At 58.0% G+C, this 10,103-nt stretch overlaps 1 protein-coding gene across 1 annotated transcript in view; it reads left to right on the plus strand.

The window, feature by feature from the left end:
* NTSR1 (neurotensin receptor 1) overlaps positions 1-9,389 on the plus strand; it is a 55,000-nt gene extending 45,611 nt beyond the window's left edge. Inside the window, exons 2-4 of the mRNA XM_033185375.1 lie at positions 1,844-2,045; positions 5,231-5,321; positions 6,642-9,389. Of these exons, the coding sequence (XP_033041266.1) occupies positions 1,844-2,045; positions 5,231-5,321; positions 6,642-6,891 (543 nt within the window). The 3' untranslated portion in view covers positions 6,892-9,389. The remainder of the gene's footprint in view (positions 1-1,843; positions 2,046-5,230; positions 5,322-6,641) is intronic.
* The last annotated feature ends 714 nt before the right edge of the window (positions 9,390-10,103 follow it).

The following is a 10,103-nucleotide window of genomic DNA, read 5'->3' on the forward strand; positions in this document are numbered from 1 at the left end:
ACCAGCACCTTGTTGTCCTGCAGAAGGTGAACTTCAGCCAGAGTAGCAGAACATGAGGGACGTGGGACAGCCTCAGATCCAGACACCCATGCGGGGGAGGGCAGAAGAGAGCCGTCACCCAGCCACGGTCAGCAGCAGTGGCAGTAGCTGTCAGGAGCCCACACAGGTGGCAGGAGCGAGGGACGCGGGGCTGGCAGGTGCAGGACGCTGCCTCCCAGGGGTTTGAGTGCCCCCTCTCCATGCATGTCTTCTGATCTATTAGCTGAACTCTGCTCAAATGGAAAATGTGGGTGAACTCAGGCTGCCTCCTCCCTGAAGGCCTCTGAGTGCTTCTGAGTGGAGCCGGGAGCTTCAGTGGGAGCAGGAAGGACCTTCAAAGGTGCCACAGTCAGTGCCCAGAGGGGGCCAGGGATAAACCCACCGACATACCCACGACCCGGCACCTCTCCGTGGCTGCCCTGTCCCATGGCCACCGCCGCCTTCATTAGCGGGACACGGCGAGGATTGTCCTCACTGGGACCGTCCTGACTTGGACTGTTGAGGCCACACGGCTCTGCTCTCCCTGGTGGGAGGAGGTTGGAAGGGAGGTGGCCCCTGCAGCCCAGCCCAGGGAACCCCATGGCTGATACCTCTGAACTTTCTACTGAAATCACAGCCACGGGCCGCAGAGCCAGTACACACCATTTCTCCAAGATAGCCAAAAGCTTCTTGGAATCAGAAATTCAGCATGAGGATCCCAGGCAGCTTGGCAGAGAGGGAGCAGCCTCCGTCTCTGGCACAAGATCGAACCCGCAAGTGTGGAAGCCAAAGGCACCAAGATCTGGCTTGCAGAGAAGAACATCTTACAAAGAATCCAAGGCCAAGGAAGATTTGAAAGCCATTGATGGCTGTTATTCCACTGCCCCGGGGAGGGGTGCCGGTTTCTCCACTGGAAGCTGGGCCATGGCCGTCCTGGCAGGTTCTCCTGCTGCGCGTCCACAGATGCATCCCCTTCCTGTTCTGAGCAGCAGCTCTGGTTGAGGAGGAGGCTGGGCCACTGCCCCATTTGGGAAGCCACAGCCACGCTGCCAGTGCCTGCAGAGTCACGTCTCAGCCAGGAGTCGCAGAAGGAGCAGGACTCAGCTCAGGCCAGGCTCAAATCCAGGCGCAGCCCCTCCTGCGCTGGAGTCTTTAGGCAGGACCTCTAGCCTGTCCAGGACTCGGATCAGGTGCCGAGTAGCTGTGATAACCCAGCCTTGTGCGTTGCTGTGGAAGCTAGAGTTGGGGAGCGGGGGCTCCAAGTGCTAATAACAGGGGCCCTGTACCTTTCAATGCCCTGAGAGGTAGCTGGGGTGGGTGAGAGGAAGGGGCTTCTATTAGTGTGAGCTGTCAGGACCTAAGAGAACCATCTGCACACAGCTGCAAGGCCAGGGCTTGGCTGTCCCACAAGACGGGCCTCAGAGAGGGCAGCCACGTGCTTGTGGGCTTCAGCCATAGACACAACATGTCCAGACCTGGGAACCAAGAGCCCAGGGCCTTTGCCACAGCCGGGACACCCCCGTGTTTGTGTTCCTTGCTGTGTACAAGTGGGACCCTTGCGAGGGGCCCATGAAGGTGGGGGAGTCTGCGACCTTCTTCCCAGTCAGAGGCAAGGTTGGGGGCAGGCTGAGGGCCAGCTTGCAACAGCGGCTGGGGTGGCTGTGTCTTCCGGGCAGCTGGGATAGGGCCGGACCTCCTGAACTTGTGTTGATTGAGGGCCTTGCACCTAGCAGGCCTGACACCCCAGCCAGCACAGCAGGGATCCCAGTTGGGGGTGCATGAGTCCCGCTGCTAGCTCTGACGGCCTCCCCGTTCCTCTCCGCAGGTCAACACCTTTATGTCCTTCATATTCCCCATGGTGGTCATCTCGGTCCTGAACACCATCATCGCCAACAAGCTGACCGTCATGGTACGCCAGGCGGCCGAGCAGGGCCAGGTGTGCACGGTTGGGGGCGAGCACAGCACATTCAGCATGGCCATCGAGCCCGGAAGGGTCCAGGCCCTGCGGCACGGCGTGCGCGTTCTACGTACGTAATCTCTGGGCCCTCCAGGGGCGGGAGGCAGGCCAGGGCCAGCAAAGGCGGCGAGCGCTGAACCACCCCAAGCCTGGGCAAGGTTTAAAGACATAGGGATGGAGCTATCAGTCCAAGACCCAAGGGTGCCAGCTGCCCCCAGGGGTGAGTGCCATTCTGCACTCCATCCCTCCATCCATCCTTCCCTCCATCCATCCATCCTTCCTCCATCCCTCCATCCATCCTTCCCTCCCTCCATCCCTCCATCCATCCCTCCATCCCTCCATCCTTCCATCCCTCCTTCCCTCCATCCCTCCATCCCTCCATCCCTCCATCCCTCCTTCCCTCCCTCCATCCATCCATCCTTCCCTCCCTCCATCCATCCATCCTTCCCTCTATCCATCCATCCTTCCTCCATCCCTCCATCCCTCCATCCATCCTTCCTTCCCTCCATCCATCCATCCATCCTTCCCTCCCTCCCTCCATCCATCCTTCCCTCCCTCCATCCATCCATCCTTCCTTCCCTCCCTCCATCCCTCCATCCTTCCTTCCCTCCCTCCATCCATCCTTCCTTCCCTCCATCCATCCATCCTTCCCTCCCTCCATCCATCCATCCTTCCCTCCATCCATCCATCCTTCCCTCCCTCCATCCCTCCATCCATCCTTCCCTCCCTCCATCCATCCATCCTTCCTTCCCTCCTCCATCCTTCCCTCCCTCCATCCCTCCATCCATCCTTCCCTCCCTCCATCCTTCCCTCCCTCCATCCATCCATCCCTCCATCCCTCCATCCATCCTTCCTTCCCTCCCTCCATCCATCCATCCTTCCTTCCCTCCCTCCATCCCTCCATCCCTCCTTCCCTGCCTCCATCCATCCACCCCTCCCTCCTCCCTTCATCCCTCCCTCCATCCAACCATTCCTCTCTCCCTCCCTCCATTCACTCCTCTACCTCTCCCTCCCTTCCTTCCTCCCTCCCTCCATCCATCATCCCTACCTCCCTCCATCCATCATCCCTCCCTCTCTCCCTCATTCCATCCCTCCCACTCTCCCTCCCTCCATCCCTCATTTCATCCCTCCCTCTCTCCCTCCCTCCATCCATCCATCCATCCCTCCTCCCTCCCTCCATTCACTCCTCTACCTCTCCCTCCCTTCCTTCCTCCCTCCCTCCAGCCATCCATCCCTCTCTCCCTCCCTCCTTTCATCCCTCCCTCCATCCATCCATCATCCCTCCCTCCCTCCCTCATTCCATCCCTCCCATTCTCCCTCCCGCGATCCCTCATTTCATCCCTCCCTCTCTCCCTCCCTCCATCCATCCATCCCTCCTTCCATCCCTCCCTCCCTCCCTTGTTCACATTCTCCAAGCAGGGCTTGGAGAGTGTGATGGGAATAGGAGAGAATGAAGCCCTTTCATGCCTGAGACCCAGGTCTTCAGTTTGATTTGCCTGAAGCATTTGGCTTGAGCTCCTCCCTGGTGCTGGCCCATTTTCAGGGCTTGTTCGAAGATGTGGCCAGTCACAGGAGAGGCCCACAGCCAAGTATACTACCCTAAGAGAGCCTGGCTCTGGGCTGAGCCTTCCCTGCTCATGGGAACCAGCCAGGGCTTTGGACACAGAGCTCTCAGGGCTGGTGAAGCCCAAGGTGTGGCCCACAGCAGGGCAATGCCCATTCTGTCAAAACCCTGAGGACCAGCCCCAGCTTAGGACTGTTGGCTTGCCAACCTCCGAGGTGTGTCCTGGGCCTGGCGTGTGCCTGTTGTTTTAATAGTAGCCATCCTAATAGATTTGAGGTGGCATCTCGTTGTGGTTTAGATTTGCATTTCTCCAGTGATTTATGATTAATGATTAATAACATCTTTCATGTGCTTGTTGACCATTTGTATCTTCTTTGGAGAAATATCTGAGTCCTTTGCCCATTTTTGAATTGGATTGTTTGTTTTCATGTTGAGTTTTAAGAGTTATACTCTTGAGGTTAACTCATTATCAGATGTGATTTGCAAATATTTTCTCCCTTTCTGTGTGCCGACTTCCACTCTCCCGATGGCATCCTTTGATACGCAGAAATGTAGTGTTTATGTTGTTCAATTTATCTACTTTTTTCTTTTGTAACCTGTGCTTTTGGTGTCATACCTAAGAAATCATTGCCAAACTCAGTGTTGTGAAGTCATTATGTTTTCTCCCAGGAGTTTTATGGTTTTAGTTCTTATGTTCAGGTCTTTAATCCACTTCAAGTCCATTTTTGTATATGGTGTGAGGGGAGGATCCACCTTCATATAAGTGGATGTCCCGTTTTCCTGACACCGTTTATTGAGTAGACTGTCCTTTCCCCACTGAATGGTCTTGTTGAAGATCGCTTGACCATAAAGGTGAGGGTTCGTTTCTGGGATTTCTAGTGTACTCCCTTGGTCTATTTGTCTATCTTTAAGCCAGCACAATACTGTAACTTTGTAGTAAGTTTTGAAATCAAGAAGTGTAAGACCTCCAACTTTATTTTCTTACAAGATTGTTTTGGCTGCCCAGGATCCTTTGAGATTTCATATGAATTGTAGGATAGATTTTTCTATTTCTGCAAAAAGCACTCTTGAAATTTGATAGGAATTGAATCTGTAGAGGGCTTTGGGTAGTACTGACACCGTAACAATACTGAGCCTTCCAATCCATGAACATGGGATGCCTCCCTGCACCTCCCTCAGGCCATGTGTTTCTGTCTCTGAGGCCGTTATTGCTCTGTCTCTGAGACCATGTTTCTGTCTCTGAGCCAGTGTCTACCTCCCTGAGCCCATGTCTGTCCCTCTCTGAGCCCGTGTCCTGTCTCTGAGCCAGTGTCTACCTCCCTGAGCCCATGTCTCTCCCTCTCTGAGCCCGTGTCCTGTCTCTGAGCCAGTGTCTACCTCCCTGAGCCCATGTCTGTCCCTCTCTGAGCCCGTGTCCTGTCTCTGAGCCAGTGTCTACCTCCCTGAGCCCATGTCTGTCCCTCTCTGAGCCCGTGTCCTGTCTCTGAGCCAGTGTCTACCTCCCTGAGCCCATGTCTGTCCCTCTCTGAGCCCGTGTCCTGTCTCTGAGCCTGTGTCTACCTCCCTGAGCCCATGTCTCTCCCTCTCTGAGCCCGTGTCCTGTCTCTGAGCCAGTGTCTACCTCCCTGAGCCCATGTCTCTCCCTCTCTGAGCCTGTGTCCTGTCTCCGAGCCCACGTCTCTGTGCCTCAGGTGCAGTGGTCATCGCCTTTGTGGTCTGCTGGCTGCCCTACCACGTGCGGCGCCTCATGTTCTGCTACATTTCGGACGAGCAGTGGACTCCGTGAGTACTGGGAGGTTGGGTGCTGGACAAGTAAGTGCTCCCAAAACAGAGGGCGGGTGTGGCAGGCACTGCTGAGAGGACCCACTCAGGACAGGGGTGTGGTGTGTCCCCCGGTGACCCCCTGGGCAGGGGTGTGCTGTGACTGGGGCCAGGAGAAGGCCTTGGAGGGATAGGTTCAGGGCAGGGACTCTGCAGGCCAGTCTGGTACAGAGAAGGCAAGTCGGTCCTAAGAGAGATGGCCCAGCCAGGCAGTTTCCCGAAGGCGTAAAGAGAGACATCCCTGGCTCTGCTGGGGACATGGTGGGGGTGTCACCTCCTCATATGGCAGCTGTCAGAGCCCCAAGGCCACCCAGGTTGGACCCACAGGGCTCAGCCTGGAGTTATTCTCAGGGCTGTGACTTATCGCAGCAAGAGCTGCAATACTGACAAACCTGGCTTATACAGCAAAGTCAGCAAAGGAAAAAGACACACGGAGTGGCGTCGGGGGAGACCAGATGCAGTGTCCAGGGCCCCTCCCAGAGGAGCCTCACGGGACGATGTGGGGGCTGATCACAGGGGCACCCACTGCCTGGCAAAACCCCTACTGTTTGCACCAACAATTCAGGTGCAGGGAGCCCCTCTCATCCGAAAATGGCAGAGCCTTCCCAAATCCAAAGCCCCAGGTGCCAGCCAGAGGCCAGCCTTGCCAGCTGGCCGTCCTGAGATGGCAGCTTGGGACCTACTTGTGAGCCGTTTTCTGTGCAGTGGAGCTGCCAGATTCCAGAATAACAGGTTCCTTCCAGTGACAACCACTGGGGAGGGCACACCTAGGACCAATGAGGGGGAGAAGGCACAAGCAACAGAGTGCGGCCACCGCAAAAGCTTCTGAAACTCAGGACTGCCTGGTGGTAATTGAGCTGCCTGGTGAGGGAGGAGGCAACAAGTTGAGGGCAAGGTGTGTGCTGGGGAGATGTGAAGGGGGTTCCTGCCCTGGCTGTTTGGTTGGGCCAGGACCAGCCGAGCCCTTGACCCTTGGATGCACAGAGCTTCGAAGGGCAATGCAGGCGGCTGCAGGGAGAGGTAGGGATGGAGAAACAGAACCCACGCCCGGCCTAAAGAAGGCCAGGCTGGGCAGGAGCACAACCAGAACTTGCAGCTGCTCAGGAGAAGCCAGACCCTGGAGTTTGCTGTGAAACGTCCCCATGCGCAACCATTCTCAAGTGCTGTTTTAATTAGCATCTGAGCCGCCACGTCCCTCGGCCACTGTGGTCCCAGCTCTCACCCCCGCCTTGGGGCCCTCAAGAGCTCTGTCTGGGGTCTGAATGCCTCCTCTCCCCGCAGGTTCCTCTACGACTTCTACCACTACTTCTACATGGTGACCAACGCACTCTTTTACGTCAGCTCCACCATCAACCCCATCCTGTACAACCTCGTCTCCGCCAACTTCCGCCACATCTTCCTGGCCACACTGGCCTGCCTCTGCCCTGTGTGGCGGCGTAGGAGGAAGAGGCCAACCTTCTCGAGGAAGGCCAACAGCGTGTCCAGCAACCACACCCTGTCCAGCAATGCCACCCGCGAGACACTGTACTAGGCTCTGCGCGGCAGGCCGTGTCCAGGAGGAGCCTGGCCATGGGTCCTTGCCCCCGAAAAACAGAGCAGCCCCCACCCGGGAGCCTTGATGGGGGTTGGGCAGAGGCCAGCCTATGCTGGAGTCTGAGGCCTGGGACCCCCCTTCCACCCCCTAACCCCTGTTTCTCATCTGCGTCTCCCGGGCCTGTCCCCAACTCCTCCCCACCCCTCCCCCGTCTCCTCTTTGAAAGCCAGAACAAGAGAGGGCTCCTCTCCCAGATAGGAAAAGGGCCTCTCACAAGGAGAAATTAGTGTGTAGCCAAAGGCCGTTTTCTTTGTTCCCGGACTAATGGATGGTTCCAGAGAAGGAAATGAAAGGTGCTGTGTGGGTCTGGGCCTCTGGTGTCTGGGCTGCTGTTCCCATGTCCACATCTCTGAGGCCTGCACCCCTTCTGTCTAGCTCGGGGAGTCCAGCCCCAGTCCCACAGGCTCTGTGCCTTTGCGCCTTGCCTGCAGACCCTGCCATGCAGACGCATGCCCCTCTCCCTCAGGCAGTTCCAAGAAAGCTCCCTGACTCTCCCCTTCAGGCCTGGCAAGCTGGGGGCCCACTGCTGGGGCCAGGGTGTCCCTCCCACCACCCTTGCCGCAGGCAGCCGTAGCCCCCAGAAGGGACCATGAGCCCAAAAAGGACAAAAATGGGTTGACCTGGAATCGCCCAGACCTCAGCCTCCCCTCCTCCCTCCCTTCTTCACCCAGGCCAAGGCCCAGGGGCTCTGCCAGGACACCAAGTGGGAGGGAGCTCAGGCCTCAGCCTCATGATCTTTAGCTGTGGCCTCTCGGGCTCCGCAGAAGGGATCAGGGGCCTGGTCTCCCGCACCTGCCCATGTGGCCATGGCTGGGATGGGGTGCGCATTCCGTGTGCTCTGCCTGTGGCTGTGCAGGCTGATGTCTGGCAGCCATGCCCAGAGCTGGCTTCGGGGGGGGCCTTGAAAAGGGGAATGTGGGACAGGGACGATGGTGCCTGGTCCGAGTAAGACGCCAGGTCCCAGGAACTCAGGCTTCAGGTGAGAAGGAGCGGTGTGTCCAGGCATCGCTGGCCGGCAGCCCTGGGCTGAGGCACAGACTCATTTGTCACCCTCTGCCGGCGGCAGCCCTAGCCCCAGCCTCCAAGCAGTTGAAAAGGCTGGCGCCTCCTTGGTCTCTAGATTCCAGGCTCCACAGAGGACAGGACTGGCCAGGCCCCTGGCTTAAGAAGGTTGCCTGAGCCCAAGAGAAGACATTCCCAGGAGAAGCTGGCCGGGACCAGCCAGGAGCTGGGAGCCACAGGAAGCAAAAGTCAGCCTTTTCTTCAAAGGATTTCCGTGTCTCGGAGCAGCCTTTGCCCAGGGGAAATGGGCTCTGGGCAGGCTGCCTGCACCGGCCACGTGGACCCAGGACCCGGACACCTGATCTTGGGCTGTGTTCAGCCACTTTGCCTTCTCCAGACTCAGTTTCCCTGTCTGTGAAATGAGAGTTGAAAGCTATAGTATCTGCAGTCACTTGGATCTGGCTGTTGAGTTGACGGGTTTCTTGAGCCCCACAAAATCCCTCTCCAACCACAGGACCCTTCGGCTCACCAAGAACAGGGCCCAGAGGAGTCAGGCCCATTCGCTGCACTTCCTGTCAAACCTTGCCTCCCACAAGCCTGGTCGTCAGCCAGGCAGCCCTCCCGGCAACCCAGGGCCACCAACCCCAGGGAAACAGAGGGACCTTCCTCCCCCGCAGAGCTCCCATGACATGGTCTGCTCTGGGCAGAGGAGCTTTGCTGCCAGCCAGGGGGGTCCAGAGGCCAGTGCAGCCCCTACCCCTGCTCAGGAGTATCAGGAGTGGGCTCAGAGTTCAGCAAATGCTAAGGCCCCTCAGGCTGGGCTCTGAACGCGGACCTGGACTCGGAGCCAGACAGGGGAGCCTCAGACCCTTCTCTGGGGCTCCTGGACCTTGGGCCATAATTTCTGAGCCTTGGTTTTCCCGTCTAAGAAATAGGTGTGGTCGTTCCACCCTCTCACCTGGATGGGACTGTCCTGGAGGACACGCCCTGGAACAGACAGAATAGTGTCTCTCAGGATGGTGCTCTGAGAAAGGGCAACGTGGATGCCCCACTGCCCCAGACCCTTGGTAGACGCGGGATCTCCAGGGCGGGGTCTGTGACTGACTGTGACTGAAGTCGGCTTTTCCTATTGATGTCTTTGTGCCCCTCTCTGTGCACTTGCTGTAGTTAGGGACACATGTCCACGCACCACAGACACACCCACGACACCTGATCCCATATCATTAGCTTGCAGCCAGGTCACGATGTGTGCCCAGAAGCTGGCCCTGCCTGCCATGAGTGCATCGGTCATGGAGTCTGGAGCCCCTGAGCCACCCCCGGGGATGATGCAGCTCCATAGCTCAAACGCCCACCCCCACTCCCACCATCTGCAGTTGATGAAAACAAACCCCTGTATCTCTCAATAAAGGTGTCCGAAGGGCCCTGGATGTGGACTTGAGTGTTGAGGGCCTGCATGTGCCCACCCACTCATTCATTCACTCACTCATTCATTCAGACACGCACCGACGCAGCAGCCAGCCTGCACTGGGCCTCTTACCAAGCACCACAGGGCTTTGGCTGCAGAGGCTGGCGGGCGGGGGCGCCAGGATCCCTCTGCTCACAGCCCACCCACCCTCCCTAATTCTTCAAGGAGCAGTGGACCTCCTGCAGGGCCTAGTGACCACTGAGGGGCCTGTGTGGGCAGGTCCTCACCGTCTCCTGAGCTTCAGTCTCCTGATCTGTGAGCTGGACACAGAGGAGGCTCAGTGAAGCGGGGAGCCCAGGGTCCCGTGACCGCTCAGGTCAGATCTCCATGGCCCCCTCTAGCCAACCCAGGGGTCCTGTGGTTGGAGGGGTCATGGCCCTGTCAAGGCCTTAGCAGTGGACAGATAGGCCTGGGTGCAGTACCGAGCCTCTGGCCTGGGCCCAACCCCGTGCAGGCCACTGAGGAGACAGAAGATGCAGCTGAACCCTCACCCCAGGACTTCTGCTCTAAAAATGAGGGTTCCCAGGCACTTCCCTGGCCCACCGTTTCCGATTCTCCCCCGACAAGGCCCTGGTCATTCTACATCACTGGATGGGCGGCTCTGGCTCTCTGCTGTGCTCCTTTTTAGGGCACCAACAGCTTTTCTCCTGCTTGCCTGAGCCTGAGCCACAAGGGGCTGGTG

This window comes from Trachypithecus francoisi, unplaced genomic scaffold, assembly GCF_009764315.1.
Source record: "Trachypithecus francoisi isolate TF-2019V2 unplaced genomic scaffold, Tfra_2.0 Lachesis_group21, whole genome shotgun sequence".
In the NCBI taxonomy this organism is placed as follows: domain Eukaryota; kingdom Metazoa; phylum Chordata; class Mammalia; order Primates; family Cercopithecidae; genus Trachypithecus; species Trachypithecus francoisi.